The sequence below is a fragment of the Pseudophryne corroboree genome, chromosome 6 (genome assembly GCF_028390025.1).
Source record: "Pseudophryne corroboree isolate aPseCor3 chromosome 6, aPseCor3.hap2, whole genome shotgun sequence".
Classification (NCBI taxonomy): Eukaryota; Metazoa; Chordata; class Amphibia; order Anura; family Myobatrachidae; genus Pseudophryne; species Pseudophryne corroboree.
In genome coordinates, this window is record NC_086449.1 from 788,868,519 (window position 1) to 788,890,757 (window position 22,239).

At 47.6% G+C, this 22,239-nt stretch overlaps 1 protein-coding gene across 1 annotated transcript in view; it reads right to left on the reverse strand.

The window, feature by feature from the left end:
- Positions 1-19,466, reverse strand: part of APBB3 (amyloid beta precursor protein binding family B member 3) — an 84,726-nt gene extending 65,260 nt beyond the window's left edge. Inside the window, exon 1 of the mRNA XM_063928769.1 lies at positions 19,372-19,466. Coding sequence (XP_063784839.1) covers positions 19,372-19,438 — 67 coding nt within the window. The 5' untranslated portion in view covers positions 19,439-19,466. The remainder of the gene's footprint in view (positions 1-19,371) is intronic.
- Between the last annotated feature and the right edge of the window lie 2,773 nt (positions 19,467-22,239).

Consider the following 22,239-nt stretch of genomic DNA (forward strand, 5'->3'; position numbering starts at 1 on the left):
CACTAGGGAGCAGTCACGTCGCTGAATACGCGGTCTATGAACTCACTAGGGAGCAGTCACATCACTGAATACGAGGTCTATGAACTCACTAGGGAGCAGTCACATCGCTGAATACGCGGTCTATGAACTCACTAGGAGCCAGTCACGTCGCTGAATACGCGGTCTATGAACTCACTAGGGAGCAGTCACATTGCTGAATACGAGGTCTATGAACTCACTAGGGAGCAGTCACATCACTGAATACGCGGTCTATGAACTCACTAAGGAGCAGTCACATCGCTGAATACGAGGTCTATGAACTCACTAGGGAGCAGTCACATCGCTGAATACGCGGTCTATGAACTCACTAGGAGCAGTCACATCGCTGAATACGCGGTCTATGAACTCACTAGGAGCAGTCACATCGCTGAATACGCGGTCTATGAACTCACTAGGAGCAGTCACATCGCTGAATACGCGGTCTATGAACTCACTAGGAGCCAGTCACTTCGCTGAATACGCGGTCTATGAACTCACTAGGGAGCAGTCACGTCGCTGAATACGCGGTCTATGAACTCACTAGGGAGCAGTCACATCGATGAATACGCGGTCTATCAACTCACTAGGGAGCAGTCACATCGATGAATACGCGGCCTATGAACTCACTAAGGAGCAGTCACATCGATGAATACGCGGTCTATCAACTCACTAGGGAGCAGTCACATCACTGAATACGAGGTCTATCAACTCACTAGGGAGCAGTCACGTCGCTGAATACGCAGTCTATGAACTCACTAGGGAGCAGTCACATCGATGAATACGCGGTCTATGAACTCACTAAGGAGCAGTCACATCGATGAATACGCGGTCTATCAACTCACTAGGGAGCAGTCACATCACTGAATACGCGGTCTATCAACTCACTAGGGAGCAGTCACATCGCTGAATACGCGGTCTATGAACTCACTAGGGAGCAGTCACATCGCTGAATACGCGGTCTTTTAACTCACTAGGGAGCAGTCACATCGCTGAATACGCGGTCTATGAACTCACTAGGGAGCAGTCACATCACTGAATACGCGGTCTATGAACTCACTAAGGAGCAGTCACGTCGCTGAATACGCGGTCTATGAACTCACTAGGGAGCAGTCACGTCGCTGAATACGAGGTCTATGAACTCACTAGGGAGCAGTCACGTCGCTGAATACGCGGTCTATGAACTCACTAGGGAGCAGTCACATCGCTGAATACGCGGTCTATGAACTCACTAGGAGCAGTCACATCGCTGAATACGCGGTCTATGAACTCACTAGGGAGCAGTCACATTGCTGAATACGAGGTCTATGAACTCACTAGGGAGCAGTCACATCGCTGAATACGCGGTCTATGAACTCACTAGGGAGCAGTCACATCGCTGAATACGAGGTCTATGAACTCACTAGGGAGCAGTCACGTCGCTGAATACGCGGTCTATGAACTCACTAGGGAGCAGTCACATTGCTGAATACGAGGTCTATGAACTCACTAGGGAGCAGTCACATCGCTGAATACGAGGTCTATGAACTCACTAGGGAGCAGTCACATCGCTGAATACGAGGTCTATGAACTCACTAGGGAGCAGTCACGTCGCTGAATACGCGGTCTATGAACTCACTAGGGAGCAGTCACATCACTGAATACGAGGTCTATGAACTCACTAGGGAGCAGTCACGTCGCTGAATACGCGGTCTATGAACTCACTAGGAGCAGTCACATCGCTGAATACGCGGTCTATGAACTCACTAGGAGCAGTCACATCGCTGAATACGCGGTCTATGAACTCACTAGGAGCAGTCACATCGCTGAATACGCGGTCTATGAACTCACTAGGAGCCAGTCACTTCGCTGAATACGCGGTCTATGAACTCACTAGGGAGCAGTCACGTCGCTGAATACGCGGTCTATGAACTCACTAGGGAGCAGTCACATCGATGAATACGCGGTCTATCAACTCACTAGGGAGCAGTCACATCGATGAATACGCGGCCTATGAACTCACTAAGGAGCAGTCACATCGATGAATACGCGGTCTATCAACTCACTAGGGAGCAGTCACATCGATGAATACGCGGCCTATGAACTCACTAAGGAGCAGTCACATCGATGAATACGCGGTCTATCAACTCACTAGGGAGCAGTCACATCACTGAATACGAGGTCTATCAACTCACTAGGGAGCAGTCACATCACTGAATACGAGGTCTATCAACTCACTAGGGAGCAGTCACATCACTGAATACGCGGTCTATCAACTCACTAGGGAGCAGTCACGTCGCTGAATACGCGGTCTATGAACTCACTAGGGAGCAGTCACATCGATGAATACGCGGTCTATGAACTCACTAAGGAGCAGTCACATCGATGAATACGCGGTCTATCAACTCACTAGGGAGCAGTCACATCACTGAATACGCGGTCTATCAACTCACTAGGGAGCAGTCACATCGCTGAATACGCGGTCTATGAACTCACTAGGGAGCAGTCACATCACTGAATACGCGGTCTATCAACTCACTAGGGAGCAGTCACATCGATGAATACGCGGTCTATGAACTCACTAGGGAGCAGTCACATCGCTGAATACGCGGTCTATGAACTCACGTTCCTCATATTGTTAATGGCTTAAGAATTCAGTACAAAAAAAATCACTGAGAAGCTACAGTATGTGGTCTATGTACTAAGCCTTGGAGGGAGATAAAATGGATGGAGATAAAGTACCAACCAACCAGCGCATAACTGTCATTTCTAAAAGATAGCCTGTAGCATGTCAGCTAAGAGCTAATTGGCTGTTATTTTATCCCTCTCCACTTTATCTCTCTCCAAGGTTTAGTACATAGGGGGAGATATACTAAGCAGTGATAAGAGCGGAGAAGTGAGCCAGTATAATTTGCATACTATAAAAGTATACAGAGCAGCCGATTGGTTGGCATGAGCAACTTCTCCACTGGCTCACTTCTCCACTCTTATCACTGCTTAGTACATGTCCCCTATGTGTAAGTGGTTTAATAGTGGCCCAGATATTGTGGTATGATAGATAGACAGTGTCTAGTTAGACAGTCAATAGATAGACACCACATGTTAGACAGACATTAGGTTGACAGGGTCAAAAGGTCGACATGGAAAGAGTAGACAGTACAAAAGGTCGACAGGGTCAAAAAGTCGACATGTAAATAGTCGACCAAAAAAAAAGTAGACCCCAATTTTTTTGCATTTTTGTGGATTGTGTGAATAGTTTTGTCATCTGGACCCCCAATTGTAGAAAGGCATACCCTCGCGGGGCTCGCTTCGCTCGCCACTCTTCAGGCCACAAAGTTTATAACCAACTCTATGCCGACATGGATAGAGAAGGTATGCAGTGCGTCATACAATGTGAGATAACTCTCTCTGCACATGTTACATCTGCCCCACCTGCAGTGCACATGCTTTTGCCCATTAGTGTGCTTTTATGGCTTGCTAACAAACCGGAATAACCCCCATTATGTGGCAATACTATTATTTCTTTTCTTATGCTACCTTGGACATTATTCTGTTGTTACCATATACTTCAATGACAGGGTTTGGAGGCAGTGTCGTGCTGCAGCCCAGTTGTACACAACAAACCGCTGGATGTGACAAGACAGCACACCTGCGCAGTGCGACTTAAGGTGGGTACACACTATTAGATATATCTGCAGATCAATTGATCTGCAGATATATCTATGTACGGATCGGGCAGTGTGCTGTGCATACACACAGCCCGATCCGTCGGGGGACTGACATCATGAACTGGGCGGGCAGGCACTCGCGCCCGCCCAGTTCACCTGTCAATCACCGCCGGCCGCCGCAGCATGTGTACGGGCGGTCGGACGACCGCCCCGTACACACACAGCGACGCGCCAATATATCGTTAGATATATTGGCTGTCGGCTGTGCTGCGCGGCCGACGCGATACGTCTGTGAACGACGGAGTTCACAGACGTATCGCCCGTACACACTGGCCGACGGTCCCGCGATGTATCGGCCGTTCAAGAGAACGGCCGATACAACGACCAGTGTGTACGGGCCTTTAGACACATGCGTAAAATAAAATCATTGCTCTGCTGCGTCTGACATCGAATGCATGATCTGGTCCAAGGTTTTGGTTTCTTTTTCAAACACTTTATGTAACAGGTCCTCTCTCCTGGCAGCAATGTGTGGTTTGCAATGAGCTGGAAATTGGGAGAAATAAAATATGTGACGCTTATAGATTTTGTAATAAAACAGCGCATACAATACATATGAGTTTAGGGCAGCACTCAGGATCGGGAATAAATCTGCTGCACATTGCTGACAGCGGAGAGGATTTAATCAAGAAAATGAAGGCTCTTAGCTGGAGGATTACCATGTGAAAATGCTGCGTTTCAGGGGTTAGTAGTGGCTGTGTGTGTGCTCGGGCCTGTGCCAGCGTAAGCTGATTGGTGAGTGAGACAGATGCACATCTGTGCAGGGAAAATCCTGTGTGCTTGCATCTAGAAATTTGAGAACTGTAAATTGATGTTGCGATATATATATATATATAGATATACTGTATATCTCAAGCAGGAGCGGTTCTTGGTGCGGACAAGCAGTGCCTGCGCCCGGGGCGCTGCGGCCTGGGGGAGCGGCCGCAGTCACCCCGTAGGCGCACGCCGCCTACCCGCACCCTGCTCCCCGGCTGCAGCAGATGCCGTGGGCTGTGTGGGCGTCCGCTGCAGCCGAGGCACCTGTCAGACGATAGAGGTCATTATTGACCTCTAGTGTCTGTGCAGCGATGCTATTGGAGAAATGTCATGACGTCTCTCCCACAGAGAGGAGCCGCGGGCGGCCAGACGCAGCAGCAGCGGTCGGGGAGCAGGAGCGGGGCAGTGGTAAGTATTGTTTTTTGGGGGGTTTTGTGTGTGTTTTTAAGCGGCTACTAAGGGGCACAGCAACAGGGGGCACAACTACTGGGGCAAATCTACTGGGGGCATAGCTATAGGGGCACAACTACTGGGGCAAATCTACTGGGGGCATAGCTATAGGGGGCACAACTACTAGGGCAAATCTACTGGGGGCATAGCTACAGGGGGCAAATCAACTGGGGGCATAGCTACAGGGGGCAAATCAACTGTCGGCACAACTACTTGGGGCAAATCTACTGGGGGCACAACTACTGGGGGCATAGCTACTGGGGGCACGCCCCTCCCCTATGAAGCCACGCCCCTATTTTTTGTCGCACGCCTTCGGTGCACATTAACTGTTTTACCACTGGGGGGGGGGGGGCACCAGTAGAGACTTTCGCACTGGGCGCCACAAGGTGCAGAATTGGCCCTGATCTCAAGTATATGGGCGGCACTCTACATCCTGTGTCCTGACAAAAGCACAGTAAAGTTATGAAACACTCAGTGGGGCAGATGTATTAAGCCTGGAGAAGTGATAAACCAGTGATAAGTGCAAGGTGATGACGCACCAGCCACTCAGCTCCTAACTGTAAATTTACATATTGGAGCTGATTGGCTGGTGCGTTATCACCTTCCACTTATCACTGTTTTATCACTTCTCCAGGCTTAATACATCTACCCTAGACTGATTGCCCAAACTGTCTGTTTTGTCATTTTTTTTCAAGTCGTCCAGAATGCCGCCGTTTATTCCCCCTCACTCCGAGGAGGTAGTCAGGAGGACGCCAGGACGCCATTGTTCCTTGTTAGCACAGGCAGGCCATCTCAAATGTTATTTCCGTTGTAGTGGATTACCTTGGAATGTATATGGGTTGAGCACAGGCATGCTGGGAGCTGCTCCAAGTACAAGTGAGTGACCTATTTGGATCCTCCTTGCAAGAGAAATAGTAAAGGGCCCGCTTTTCCCTTGCAAGGAGGAGGTGAGTGCAATTTATGGTTATTTGTATGGACCCTGCACCATTGCTGCGTTCCTTCTCCAATATAGGACTCAAGGCGTGCAGTGCGCATGCGCAGGTGATTTTCGTACTGCGCATGCGTGAAATGCCAGGAAAATGGCCACCGCCGTTTCTGCAGCGCTGCTGCTGCTGACATGGGACTTCCGGCAGTCCTTTGTTCAGGATCCCGGCGTTCAGGATACTGGTGTCGGCATTTTGATCCATGTCAGGATCCTGGTGTCGGTATTCCAAGCAGTGTTGGGATTCTGGTGCCGGTATTCCGACTGCCGGGATTCTGAACGCGGGGATCCTGACCAAATCCCCTGCAGACCTCTCCACTCCTTTTAGCATGGAGACTGAAAGCAGGGAGTGACGCTGTGTCTGTACACCGCCAGCCTGTTACTGTTCAGCCATAAGAGGGGGTGCGTTACACGGTGTTATTATATATACACACAGGCTTGGACTGGTCCACAGGGGTATAGAGGAAACCACCGGTGGGCCCCACTGCCTGTGGGCCCACCGCCTGCTCTAAGGATCAGGTTCCAGACTGTGCACTTGAATTATACATTATACATATGTTACCTTATACTGGACTATGGTGTATTTTCTACAGTGCATTGCTGTTATTAATCTGGTACATTATCATGCATGCAGCAGCTGTACTATTTACTGAATATATTGATGAAGGGGCCCAGACTTTACACTCTCTAATGGGTAGTCAAACCAGTGAAGTGGCAGGCCACACCCCCTCTGCAGACTGGCCACACCCCTAACATGGGCCCCTACCACTGCATTCCCCCGGTGGGCCCTATATACCCCAGTCCGACACTGTATACACATAAAATACCTGCAGTCAGTTTCAGTTTCCAGAGTTTGCAGAACACAAGGCAGCCCCTAATAATGAATGGGTCGTAAAAATATTGGGAAAGTAGCATTTCCGCATGTATAAAGGGCCCATTAGTGAAGATGAATAGGCACCACAAATACATGCCTACAGTAAGTACAGATTAAAAGGCTGTAAAACTGATATTACACTGATTAGCAATATGTAACCTGATTATTGTTTTACAGACCCGCAGCAAATAAAGTACAGTACAGTACTGCCTCCTCCTCACTCCATTACCGAGAGAAGCCACCTCATACATTTATTGTACCTGTCCTCACAGCGTCTGATATACGTTTAGAAAGATTATTCCGCAGGCATTTGGCATTCTGTGACTCTCCCTTCCCCTGTGCATAAATCAACCAAGTATCACAGTGTACAGCTGCCAAAATGCCAGTCACTGTCTGCTTGTGTAGTTAGGGGAGAACCTTCCTCCTTGTAGCGGGCACTGTGCCTGATTCAGCTCCCGACGCAGTGGGGATTCGGTCACAAATACAGTGTATGCATCGGAGCCGCAGTGCGCATGTGTCTCAAATGGTGTTGCAGCTCCAGTCGCAGTGCACTGTTACCCACGGTCTGATAGACACAAGCAGGGAGATAAAAAAAAAAAAAGATCATCCAGGGAGGCTGGGGTGGGGTGGGGAGAAGGGTGGTGATTGCCTGCTGCACAAGGGCCCCCTAAGCTCTTAGGTCCTAATTCAGAGTTGATCGCAGCAGCAAATTTGTTAGCAGTTGGGCAAAACCATGTGCTCTGCAGGTGGAGCAGATATAACATGTGCAGAGAGAGTTAGATTTGGGTGGGGTGTGTTCCAACTGAAATATAAATTGCAGTGTAAAATTAAAGCAGCTAGTATTTACCCTGCACAGAAACAAAATAACCCACCCAAAGCTAACTCTCTCTGCACACGTTATATCTGCCCCACCTGCAGTGCACATGGTTTTGCCCAACTGCTAACAAATTTGCTGCTACGATCAACTCTGAATTACCTCCTTAATCTCCCTAATTTTCCCCATTGTTTCTATAAAATTATATTGTGACTTATATTTTTGCCGTCTAAAAATCCTCAGGGGCCTATTTATCAAATGATATTTGCAGGATATGCCCTGAAAACCATTTAAAAAATGTTTTTGGTTGGGGGGGTTACCTGCAAATATTAAACATTCCTGACTTCTGCCCAGTCCCTCCATTTCTGACAGCAGCTGCAGTCCCTGAAAGCTTTGCATTCTGTAGTTTGGCCTCAGCAGCTAATGACATCTAAAGGTGGCGTTAGCTCGTTGTAGTCTGTGGGCTACATTTCGCACAATTTACCAGGAGAGGGATCCTCCGGAACTGTCCCCGGCAATGGCCCCCAGACATGCTTGGACAGGGCACAATGCCTGCGCAGAAATCCCGACAGAGGGGTCTATTCAATTAGTGTCGAATTTCCGACAAGTCAAAAAAACTGCACTTTTCAAATTTTTTGGTTGAATCTGGATTCAAATCCAGTTCCGGTTTTCTGACTTGTCAGAAAACACGTGGATCGGCGGATTAGCCGCGGATCCATGTTTTTTGGCGAATTTGCAGGCATTAGAAAAAGGTGAATAGGCATTGTCGAAAACGGACCAAAAACCTGTCGGAAACGCCCGCAATTGAATAGGGGTTGTCGGATTGGAGCCGTATTTTCGACTTGTTGGAAATTCCGACTTGAATTGAATAGACCCCAGAGGAGCGAAGAGACCGCTGATACAGTCACTCACTCCGAACACATTACAGAACCGCTTATAACAATACATTCAGCGGTATTTTCTTACTGCCGCGATGAGAGATTACAACTATCCGGTTTTAAACCCGATAATTGATAAATATTCCCTTTAGGTGGTCATTCCGAGTTGATCGCTCGTTATTTTTTTTTCCGCAACGGAGCGATTAGTCGCTAATGCGCATGCGCAATGTCCGCAGTGCGACTGCGCCAAGTAAATTTGCTATGCAGTTAGGTATTTTACTCACGGCATTTTGAGGTTTTTTCTTCGTTCTGGTGATCGTAATGTGATTGACAGGAAGTGGGTGTTTCTGGGCGGAAACTGGCCGTTTTATGGGAGTGTGTGAAAAAACGCTGCCGTTTCTGGGAAAAACACGGGAGTGTCTGAAGAAACGGGGGAGTGTCTAGGCGAACGCTGGGTGTGTTTGTGACGTCAAACCAGGAACGACACTGACTGAACTGATCGCAGATGCCGAGTAAGTCTGGAGCTACTCAGAAACTGCTAAGAAGTGTCTATTCGCAATTCTGCTAATCTTTTGTTCGCAATTTTACTATGCTAAGATTCACTCCCAGTAGGCGGCGGCTTAGCGTGTGCAAAGCTGCTAAAAGCAGCTTGCAAGCGAACAACTCGGAATGACCACCTTAGTTTGATATCCCAACTTTTAAGTGGCAACAGGTCTCTATTAAAATCCATCAGGTAAAGTGTTAAACCATAACTTGATAGCGACACATTGGGGACTGACGGCCCTTTGAGGCATGATACAAGAAGTACTTGTGAAATTATAACATTTCTCATAAATAGGACGCCCATAGGTGTGCGCAGGGGGGGTGCCTGGTGCGCACAGGCACCCCCTGATGTCTGGCACCCCGAACTCACATGCCTGATGCAGCGATAACCGAGCAGGCTGATTACTGTCCCCTCTGCGCTGCACCCTGTCAGGACTGCATTACTGACCGGACGCCTGGGTTAATCAAGGGTGCCACTGCCACCGGCTATCAAACTCCCGGCTCCACCCCCATGTACAAAAACAGCGTGATGTGATTACGTCACGCTGCTTGCACGCCCACCTGCCACATGCCCACCTCTCTCCTTTTATGCTATGCCAATGCCAGCCACTGATGAGGCTCAGCATGCAGCCAGTGTTCCTCTTAGGAAAACAAATTCAATACTGGCAGGCGGCTGGCAGCAGCATTGACACGTCACTCATTTTTCCAGCAGCAGCAGCAGTACTAGTCTGCGACTGTCAGTGTCAGTGAGTGACTGACTTGTAAGTAAGCTGCTGCTGCTTGCAGGGGAAAGAGAGGGTGAGCCAGACCAGGCTGAGGAGGAGCAGTGTAATTGCAGTGAGTGCCATCAGGGGTGTTTGTTTGGTGCACACTACAACATCTGACAATGTATCTGCATTATTTGGATTAGTACAAGGGTGGATATTTTATATTGCGTTGACCGTCAATAGATGGTGCTAGACACGCCCAAAAGGCGGTGCTAGACACACCCCTCCGACAGTGCACCCCCTAATCAAATGTGCTGCGCACGCCTATGAGGACGCCCACGTGAAGTGACACATTTGTAATTAAGTACTTGGAAGATTCTAAAAACCTAATTATTATCTAGCTACCAGTGCGATGCTGCTTTAGTATTTCCAATTTGTGCACTAAGGGGAAACTCCAGGAAAGGTAATAACTTTTACTGCTATTTCCCTCTGTAACTAAATGGTAGAACTGCAGGAGCTCCGTAACCAGCAGCCTCTGTAATTGGTGCGTAGCCATGACCATCTGTAGTACAATGAGTAGAAATGGTCTGAATCTGAGTTGTCCGATCGAAGACATCTCGCGATTTTCAGCAAACTGCACATGAGCTGCAGCCAACCTACGCAACGGAGACCAACTACAAGTCGGACGCATCTCAGTCGCTTCTCATTGATGCCATAGGAGTCTCTGGGTGGCAACGATGCGCACTGTAAAAGTGTCCCATGGGGGTGTAGCAGAATACAACTCAGAATACGAGCACGCAGTTCTGTGCAATTTAGAAGGGTGAGGGATTGTTTAATTACAGTTCCATGTCACAGACATGCTGGAGGTTATCACTATCCACTAACAGCGGCCGAGAACCTTTTCTTTGTTCGCAAGTCTGAGTAGGCAGCACCCTCTTCAACGCCACGTGTGTAGGTACTGCTTTCTCAATCTCCAGGAAATGCTTTTTCCAGAATACGTAATGTAACAGGGTCAGCGTGAACATACCTAGCATGGATATAGAACTGCAGGGTGTGGCTGGAAAGAATCCAAGCCAGGTATTCGGTGTGGTCAAGTCTAAGAAACAGCAAGCCTGATTGCAAACACCTGTCAGCCTGTTTGAAAAAGGTATCAGATAGAAGGAACAGGGCTCCTGATGGTGAAGTAGCCGCCCAGGTCATAGGCCAGGCGGTGGGTACTGTCAGGGGTCCTGGAACCTAGTGGCATCTGGAGAAGTAACACTCTGTTTGCAAAAGACCTGCTGTGAACTGTTATGTGACCTGTGGCTTGCCTGTAACTGCTGACATTCTGCTAAGGGTTGTGGTATGAGTGACCGGCGGTCAGGAGACCACCGGTCAGCATACCAACGCCGGTATCCCGGCAGTGGAATGCCGGTGGGGGCAAGCGCAACAAGCCCCTTGCGGGCTCGCTGTGCTCGCTATGCTGCAGGCTCGGTGGTGACCTATGGTCGCCACGGGTTCTATTTCCACTGTATGGGTCAAGTGGGAATAGTCCCCGTTGGTCCCAATAAGTATATATATATATATATATTTTTTTAGGGGTGTTTTAAGAGAGTAGGGGACCACGTGCAGCCTCCATCTCGGGCCCCTCTCCTCTCCGGCAGCAAATAGACTCTGGCATAATACCAGAGACTACTGCGCATGCACAGGTCTCCGGGAACATGGCACCTGTGTCTTGTTTCCAGGCACATCTCCAGTGCGCATACGCAAATCACTCAGAAATGGCCGCAGCGACCATTTTCTGAGTGATTTATGCCCGCACTGGTGGGCCGCTGTCGTGGAACTCAGGAGTGGTAAATAAGATTTTACTTACCGATAAATCTATTTCTCGTAGTCCGTAGTGGATGCTGGGGACTCCGTCAGGACCATGGGGATTAGCGGCTCCGCAGGAGACAGGGCACAAAACTAAAGCTTTAGGATCAGGTGGTGTGTACTGGCTCCTCCCCCTATGACCCTCCTCCAAGCCTCAGTTAGGATACCGTGCCCGGACGAGCGTACACAATAAGGAAGGATATTGAATCCCGGGTAAGACTCATACCAGCCACACCAATCACACCGTATAACTTGTGATCTAAACCCAGTTAACAGTATGACAAACGTAGGAGACTCTGAACAGACGGCTCACAACAATAACAACCCGATTTTTTTGTAACAATAACTATGTACAAGTATTGCAGACAATCCGCACTTGGGATGGGCGCCCAGCATCCACTACGGACTACGAGAAATAGATTTATCGGTAAGTAAATTCTTATTTTCTCTAACGTCCTAAGTGGATGCTGGGGACTCCGTCAGGACCATGGGGATTATACCAAAGCTCCCAAACGGGCGGGAGAGTGCGGATGACTCTGCAGCACCGAGTGAGAGAACTCCAGGTCCTCCTCAGCCAGGGTGTGCCCCTGACCAAGTAGCAGCTCGGCAAAGTTGTAAAGCCGAGACCCCTCGGGCAGTCGCCCAAGATGAGCCCACCTTCCTTGTGGAATGGGCATTTATATATTTTGGCTGTGGCAGTCCTGCCACAGAATGTGCAAGCTGAATTGTACTACACATTCAACTAGCAATCGTCTGCTTAGAAGCAAGAGCACCCAGTTTTTTGGGTGCATACAGGATAACAGCAAGTCAGTTTTCCTGACTCCAGCCGTCCTGGAAATCTATATTTTCAGGGCCCTGACAACATCTAGCAACTTGGAGTCCTCCAAGTCTCTAGTAGCCGCAGGTACCACAATAAGCTGGTTCAGATGAAACGCTGACACCACCTTAGGGAGAAACTGGGGACGAGTCCGCAGCTCTGCCCTGTCCGAATGGACAATCAGATATGGGCTTTTGTGAGACAAAGCCGCCAATTCTGACACTCGCCTGGCCGAGGCCAGGGCCAACATCATGGTCACTTTCCATGTAAGATATTTCAAATCCACAGATTTGAGCGGTTTAAACCAACGTGATTTGAGGAATCCCAGGACTACGTTGAGATCCCACAGTGCCACTGGAGGCACAAAAGGGGGTTGTATATGCAGTACTCCCTTGTCAAATTTCTGGACTTCAGGAACTGAAGCCAATTCTTTCTGGAAGAAAATCGACAGGGCCGAAATTTGAACCTTAATGGACCCCAATTTGAGGCCCATAGACACTCCTGTTTGCAGGAAATGCAGGAATCGACCGAGTTGAAATTTCTTCGTGGGGCCTTCCTGGCCTCACACCACGCAACATATTTTCGCCACATGTGGTGATAATGTTGTGCGGTCACCTCCTTCCTGGCTTTGACCAGGGTAGGAATGACCTCTTCCGGAATGCCTTTTTTCCCTTAGGATCCGGCGTTCAACCGCCATGCCGTCAAACGCACCCGCGGTAAGTCTTGGAACAGACATGGTACTTGCTGAAGCAAGTCCCTTCTTATCGGCAGAGGCCCTGAGTCCTCTGTGAGCATCTCATGAAGTTCCGGGTACCAAGTCCTTCTTGGCCCATCCGGAGCCACGAGTATAGTTCTTACTCCTCTACGTCTTATAATTCTCAGTACCTTTGGTATGAGAAGCAGAGGAGGGAACACATACACCGACTGGTACACCCATGGTGTTACCAGAACGTCCACAGCTATTTCCTGAGGGTCTCTTGACCTGGCGCAATACCTGTCCAGTTTTTTGTTCAGGCGGGACGCCATCATGTCCACCTTTGGTCTTTCCCAACGGTGCACAATCATGTGGAAACAACTTCTCGATGAAGTCCCCACTCTCTCGGTTGGAGGTCGTGCTGAGGAAGTCTGCTTCCCAGTTGTCCACTCCCGGAATGAAAACTGCTGACAGTGCTATCACATGATTTTCCGCCCAGCGAAGAATCCTTGCAGTTTCTGCCATTGTCCTCCTGCTTCTTGTGCCGCCCTGTCTGTTTACGTGGGCGACTGCCGTGATGTTGTCCCACTGGATCAATACCGGCTGACCTTGAAGCAGAGGTCTTGCTAAGCTTAGAGCATTGTAAATTGCTCTTAGCTCCAGTATATTTATGCGGAGAGAAGTCCCCAGACTTGATCACACTCCCTGGAAATTTTTTCCCTGTATGACTGCTCCCCAGCCTTTCAAGCTGGAATCCGTGGTCACCAGGACCCAGTCCTGAATGCATAACTGTGGCACTTTAGTAGATGAGCACTCTGCAGCCACCACAGAAGAGACACCCTTGTCCTTGGAGACAGGGTTATCCGCTGATGCATCTGAAGATGCGATCCGGACCATTTGTCCAGCAGATCCCACTGAAAAGTTCTTGCGTGAAATCTGCCGAATGGAATCGCTTCGTAAGAAGCCACCATTTTTCCCAGGACCCTTGTGCAATGATGCACTGACACTTTTCCTGGTTTTTGGAGGTTCCTGACTAACTCGGATAACTCCCTGGCTTTCTCCTCCGGGAGAAACACCTTTTTCTGGACTGTGTCCAGAATCATCCCTAGGGACAGCAGACGTGTCGTCGGAGACAGCTGCGATTTTGGAATATTTAGAATCCACCCGTGCTGTCATAGAACTACTTGAGATAGTGCTACTCAGACCTCCAACTGTTCTCTGGACCTTGCCCTTATCAGGAGATCGTCCAAGTAAGGGATAATTAAGACGCCTTTTCTTTGAAGAAGAATCATCATTTCGGCCATTACCTTGGTAAAGACCCGGGGTGCCGTGGACAATCCAAACGGCAGCGTCTGAAACTGATAGTGACAGTTTTGTACCACGAACCTGAGGTACCCTTTGTGAGAAGGGCAAATTTGGACATGGAGGTAAGCATCCTTGATGTCCAGGGACACCATATAGTCCCCTTCTTCCTGGTTCGCTATCACTGCTCTGAGTGACTCCATTTAGAATAGGTCTCACCGAGCCGTCTGGCTTCAGTACCACAATATAGTGTGGAATAATACCCCTTTACTTGTTGTAGGAGGGGTACGTTGATTATCACCTGCTGGGAATACAGCTTGTGAATTGTTTCCAATACTGCCTCCCTGTCGGAGGTAGACGTTGGTAAAGCAAACTTCAGGAACCTGCGAGGGGGAGACGTCTCGAATCTCCAATCTGTACCCCTGGGATACTACTTGTAGGATCCAGGGGTCCACTTGCGAGTGAGCCCACTGCGTGCTGAAACTCTTGAGACGACCCCCCACCGCACCTGTTTGTACGGCCCCAGCGTCATGCTGAGGACTTGGCAGAAGCGGTGGAAGGCTTCTGTTCCTGGGAATGGGCTGCCTGCTGCAGTCTTCTTCCCTTACCTCTATCCCTGGGCAGATATTATGGGGACGAAAGGACTGAGGCTGAAAAGACTATGTCTTTTTCTGCTGAGATGTGACTTGGGGTAAAAAAGGTGGATTTTCTAGCTGTTGCCGTGGCCACCAGGTCCGATGGACCGACCCCAAATAACTCCTCCCCTTTATACGGCAATACTTCCATGTGCCGTTTGGAATCTGCATCACCTGACCACTGTCGTGTCCATAAACATCGTCTGGCAGATATGGACATCGCACTTACTCTTGATGCCAGAGTTTCGCATATATAGAAATGCATCTTTTAAATGCTCTATAGTCAATAAAATACTGTCCCTGTCAAGGGTATCAATATTTCCAGTCAGGGAATCCGACCAAGCCACCCCAGCGCTGCCCATCCAGGCTGAGGCGATCGCTGGTCGCAGTATAACACCAGTATGTGTGTATATACTTTTTAGGATATTTTCCAACCTCCTATCAGTTGGCTCCTTGAGGGCGTCCGTATCTGGAGACGGTAACGCCACTTGTTTTTATAAGCGTGTGAGCGCCTTATCCACCCTAAGGTGTGTTTCCCAACGAGCCATAACTTCTGGCGGGAAAGGGTATACCGCCAATAATTTTCTATCGGGGGAAACCCACGCATCATCACACACTTCATTTAATTTATCTGATTCAGGAAAAACCACATGTAGTTTTTTCACACTCCACATAATACCCTTTTTTGTGGTACTTGTAGTATCAGAAATATGTAACATCTCCTTCATTGCCCTTAACAAGTAACGTGTGGCCCTAAAGGAAAATACGTTTGTTTCTTCACCGTCGACACTGGAGTCAGTGTCCGTGTCTGTGTCTGTGTCGACCGACTGAGGTAAAAGGACGTTTTAACGCCCCTGACGGTGTTTTAGACGCCTGGACAGGTACTAATTGGTTTGCCGGCCGTCTCATGTCGTCAACCGACCTTGCAGCGTGTTGACATTATCACGTAATTCCTTAAATAAGCCATCCATTCCGGTGTCGACTCCCTAGAGAGTGACATCACCATTACCGGCAATTGCTCCGCCTCCTCACCAACATCGTCCTCATACATGTCGACACACAAGTACCGACACACAGCACACACACAGGGAATGCTCTGATAGAGGACAGGACCCCACTAGCCCTTTGGGGAGACAGAGGGAGAGTTTGCCAGCACACACCAAAAACGCTATATTATACAGGGACAACCTTTATATAAGTGTTTTTCCCTTATAGCATTTTAATATATATATACATATCGCCAAATAAGTGCCCCCCCTCTCTGTTTTAACCCTGTTTCTGTAGTGCAGTGCAGGGGAGAGCCTGGGAGCCTTCCCACCAGCCTTTCTGTGAGGGAAAATGGCGCTGTGTGCTGAGGAGAATAGGCCCCGCCCCCTTTTCGGCGGGCTTCTTCTCCCGTTTTTCCGAGACCTGGCAGGGGTTAAATACATCCATATAGCCTCCAGGGGCTATATGTGATGTATTTTTAGCCAGAATAAGGTATTATACATTGCTGCCCAGGGCGCCCCCAGCAACGCCCTGCACCCTCCGTGACCGTTGGTGTGAAGTGTGTGACAACAATGGCGCACAGCTGCAGTGCTGTGCGCTACCTTCATGAAGACTGAAAAGCCTTCTGCCGCCTGTTTCTGGACCTTCAATCTTCAGCATCTGCAAGGGGGGTCGGCGGCGCGGCTCCGGGACGAACCCCAGGGTGAGACCTGTGTTCCGACTCCCTCTGGAGCTAATGGTGTCCAGTAGCCTAAGAAGCCAATCCATCCTGCACGCAGGTGAGTTGAACTTCTCTCCCCTAAGTCCCTCGATGCAGTGAGCCTGTTGCCAGCAGGACTCACTGAAAATAAGAAACCTAAAAACTTTTTCTAAGCAGCTCCTTAAGAGAGCCACCTAGATTGCACCCTGCTCGGACGGGCACAAAAACCTAACTGAGGCTTGGAGGAGGGTCATAGGGGGAGGAGCCAGTACACACCACCTGATCCTAAAGCTTTAGTTTTGTGCCCTGTCTCCTGCGGAGCCGCTAATCCCCATGGTCCTGACGGAGTCCCCAGCATCCACTTAGGACGTCAGAGAAAGTATAATATATGGGTGCAGTGTGTGCAGTGGGGGCACCGGCACTCACCCTCTCATTGCTCTGATGTGTCCCACCCCTCGCTGCTTTCCTCTATGCCACCCCCCTCTCTGCCCGTTCCCCCTTTTAATGGGATATCTAAACAGGAAGTCCACTGTGCACAGCAAAATAGCTTCCTTCACTACAGTATCTCAAATAGCTTTAGCCCTGATAAGCAGCCGTAACCTACAGGTTTGTGTACAAGTCAACTTACATTTTGTACAAGTCAACTTACTAAACATGGCCGCCATGTCTGGTACAAATGTGTTTACTTTAATAACATTTTCTCTGTAAGACCAGATCACACTTTTGCTTAAATCAGTTGTTATTCTGACAAGAAGTAAAAGACAGAGGAATGCTAATTGGAAAATATATTGGAGCCAGTTGAACAAACAGCCAACGTGTGGCGATGAGGAATGATAGTCCGTATGGCTTTGCAGAGCACAAATGTTCCTTTCAAACAGAACTACACAGCAGCCATGTACAGTAAATAATAACTGATTAACTTTACAACTGCCCAAAAATCCTATATCAATGTAACAGCAATATTGTACCACTGCAATGTATAGCTACTAAATATAATGCACACTTAAGAGAACCGAACATAAAAATAGAGCAAGTTTTAAATAATTAATGATGAAATGGAAAGGATTTAAATTTCAATACCTATTTATGTACAACACACTGCTGCCAAAATAATTTCCATAAGATGTGTGGAGCACACACTAGATTAGGGATAAACACTTGGAGAGCTTTATAAATACTAACAACAACAATAAAAATAATGTGTGCATTAATAATTACTATTACACCTTTGACATACAGGCCCCTGGCCCAAACTCCCTGCACCCATTTCTTCTACATTCACATTTCCGGAGTCCCGTGTCAACAGCTTTGCACGAATCACATGGGAAAGGGCATGGTGGCCATTTTCCCGGGGTTTTGTGCATGCATAATAAGAAAATCAAAATGGTGCGGCGGACATTTTTCTGGAGCCCTGTACTCTGGCCACACGTAGTGGCGATGTTCACGTAGTTGAGACATTTTTTGTAATTGCGTATTTGTGAAAATTCCTAACAGTTGTACCTTACATGCACAAAGCCGCTGTTGCTATCGAGAAGCATGGCATCACAAATTATGAGGAAAAATTATCTGCATTTCTGGGAAGTGGCTAGTAGTGCATGCAAAAATGGGCCATTTAGTGGACGTGTTGTAAGAGTGTTGCAGATAGATAAATGACAGAAACTGCTTGGATTCTTTGGGCAACTTCTCCACTTTATCTCTCTCCAAGTCTTGATAGATCTCCCCCTGTTGCTGAAGTGGTGGAGAAACGCGTGGAGCCACCAGAAGAAGTGACCCTTCCCAGCAGCGAAGCTACGCAGTCGGTGCTTTTCCTGGCATTGTGACGTTAGCGTGGAGTCACGTCTGCTGGCGGCTCCTCCTCTAGAGCCCTGCCTGCTAGGTGCCCTCGTTAAGCAATGTCACCCAACACATTTGCTAATATGGCCAATGCCCATGGCTGGTTCTGCTCATTCTAAAAACGTAGCCACAGATGGGACATGTGCGCCACGTTTAAGCATCAAAGTTTTTACAATTAGGATTTTATCATGTAGAACTAACGGGGACAACCGTGATGATAAAGTCAACCCGTAAGTCAACCTGGCATGTTGACAAATTACTTATCAATTTGGTTGTCCACAAATCAGTTAGAGAAGCTTTCATGTATAAATACAGTATAGGATATGTTTTATATACAGTACTGTAGATTTTCAACACAATGTAATAGGGCCACCAGTCACTTATTAACATCTACAGAATCCAGATGAAAAGCAAAGTTAATGAAAGTCGTTAGCTTTTAATGACTTAACTCTCCTTATTCACCATTTCCCGCAAGGGCTAGCACGCTTCCAAAGTTGAGCTTTATCTTCCAGCCACAAACTGACATGGGTGATTGGTTTGGCACTCATCAGGTCTATAAAGACACAGCTATAAACCAGCAGCAAGGCGCTATAAAACAAATGAGCCTTAACCAATCCTTCTGAAATCTGCTAAAGAGTTGATTGCATTAATAGTTATCCTTGTGCCCACAATCATAAAACTCCAATCCCAATAATTATTACAGTAAAAATAAAAATCTAACTTGTGTTTTTACCTGTGGATTCCCTATTGGAACACCGTAGAGTAATACTGCTGGACAAAAGCATGAGATATTTCCACTACATAATATATCCATGATATTAACTCTTACACATAATTCCTGGGGTAGCGTGAACTGACATCAGCAAACTCGAGCTGTTAGCTTCATCACCTTTCATTACTTAAATCAGCGCTTTCCATTACAGATCTGCCTGAAGGGAGAACAGTTGTACTTGTGTTAATAAACTCCGATTTCTCACGTAGTGGGTACCCCTTTGCCTGGGGGCCATAACATGGGAGTACACTTATATAGCAGACACAAATACATTTATAATGATGATGGAGCAATCAGCCATATACAGATGGAGCCATCTCTATCTTGACCTTTAATAGGATTAATTGAGCCAGGGCAGTAAGATTTAATACCCTACTCTAATGACTTAATCCCCTGATGTATTGTTCTCTCTGTATTAACTGTATTGTATTGCAGCCGAGAACAATAGATGAAGGCTTTATGCTAATAAACCATGGTGTGACTAGGCGCAGCAGAGAAGCCAAGATAAACGTGGCTCCATCTGTAGTCTGCTGCTTAGACACTCACCTTGCCCATGGTACCCTGAGGAAGTCTGATCTGATCACATGACCCTATTGTATGCCCAATGTCTGCTCTGTCTATCTTATAAACCACCTAGATTGTAAGCGCTCACAAACAAGGCCCCTATCCCTCTGTATTCTTGACATCATCATCATCATAATAATAATAATAATAATAATTATTATTATTATAATAAATAATGTCATCTGGGAGCTGCAATTATAATTCTGTCTACAGTATATGTAAAGTTATGTTCTTGCCTGTACCATTTTTGCAATTGTTGTAAATATTACCCTGACATAAGGCGCCAGGGCTGTAACTACGGGGGCACGAGCTGTGCCATCGCCCAGGATCCTGGGGGCAGCACAATTGCTACACCATGGTACCTGCAGTTTGCAACCATGCTGCAGCAGATGCCCTTAAGGACGCTCAGGGCAGCATTACTGGTGCTGGTGGCCCCGCCCCCTCATGATGTCACGTGCATAGGGGCGCAACATTGCTCTGCCACTGTACAGTGCTGAGGAGCCTTTGTGGCGCCATATAAAGGCTAATAATAATAATAATAATAATAATAATAAAATAGTAAATCCAGAGAATCTACATTAAATGTTGTGATTGTCTTCATCCTTTCCCCTGTTAGATAATCTACAATTTCATGTGCACAAGCAAATCTTTTATTGGTAGGATCTTGAATTGTGCTCTGGAGTACGGCCAGTGTCGGACTGGGGCATGTGGGGCCCACCGGGGGGATGCAGTGGTAGGGGCCCATGTTTAGAGGTGTGGCCAGTGTGCTGAGGGGGTGTGGTCTGCCACCTCATTGGTTTGACTAACCATGAGAGTGCAGCGTCTGGGCCCCTTCATAAATATATACAGTAAATTCAGCTGCTGCATGCATGATAATGTACCAGATTAATAACAGATTAATAACAGCAATGCACTGTAGAAAATACACCATAGTCCAGTATAAGGTAACATATGTATAATGTATAATTCAAGTGCACAGTCTGGAACCTGAGCCTTAGAGCAGGAGGAGGGGCCCCAGGCAGTGGGGCCCACCGGTGGTTTCCTCTGTACCCCTGTGGGCCAGTCCAAGCCTGAGTACGGCGTACAGACTTCTTCATGAGTAATCCACAGATTGGCTGTGAATACGCCCTGCTCATCTACTAGTAAATTATTACTGGTGCTATGTGTACAAGATAACCTACGTATGGCAAGTATCTCCTAGTAGCGTATTCTACAGTGAAATATAATTATTTCAAATAAATAATTCAAGGCAACACATCTGTATATGGGGACAACATCACACATCTTGGGCGGGATGTAATGCCGCACAAATTCGGTGCCGTGCGGGAACTGTGAAGTTTTTTAAAGGGGCAATCACTTACAAGGCATGGTTTAGCCTTGTAAGTGATTGCCCCTTTAAAAAAAAATCTGCACGGCTGCCGTACTCAGGCGGCATTAAATCCCGCCCATTGTGTTATAGTATATATATATAGAATGGCCACGTATACTAAAGACAAACCTTCATAACTGTCTTTGTTGTATGATTTGTGGCCAAGTAAACAAAGTGTAACATATATAATTGACATACTGTCAGTGTCTATATTGGTCTGTACTTATATATCCTGTTGTCAAGAATATCTCCTTGCACGATGGAACCTTGTGGACCTTATAAATAAAAGATAATAACAGCCACCTGAGGATATCCAAAAATCATATGCAAAACGTAATAATGGCAACTTTACTATTGCAATTTGAGCTGGGTACATACTGGACGACATGCACCATGAACGATATCAGCGGGCGAAATCCCTTGAACTTCCCGGACAAGTGATATACTGCATACACACTGAGCAATTTTACAAATGACCAAACAATATACAGGAGTCCACTGACACTATCAAATTATTGGGTTTAACCTATCGTTCGTCGTTCGTAGCGTACACACTGGACGCTATTCACTTAGTCATCAACGACATTGGTGAAATTGACCTGCATGTACAGATGACAGAAGACCCATTAATGACTCGCAGTAGCGCTTTGTTGACGACATAGGCCCTCATTCCGAGTTGATCGCTCGCTAGCTGCTTTTAGCAGCCGTGCAAACGCTAAGCCGCCGCCCTCTGGGAGTGTATCTTAGCTTAGCAGAAGTGCGAACGAAAGGATCGCAGAGCGGCTACAAAAAAAGATTGTGCAGTTTCTGAGTAGCTGCAGACCTACTCAGCGCTTGCGATCACTTCAGACTATTTAGTTCCTGTATTGACGTCACAAACACGCCCTGCGTTCGGCCAGCCACGCCTGCGTTTCCCCAGGCAAGCCTGCGTTTGTATCTGACACGCCTGCGTTTTTACACACACTCCCCGAAAACAGTTAGTTACCTCCCGG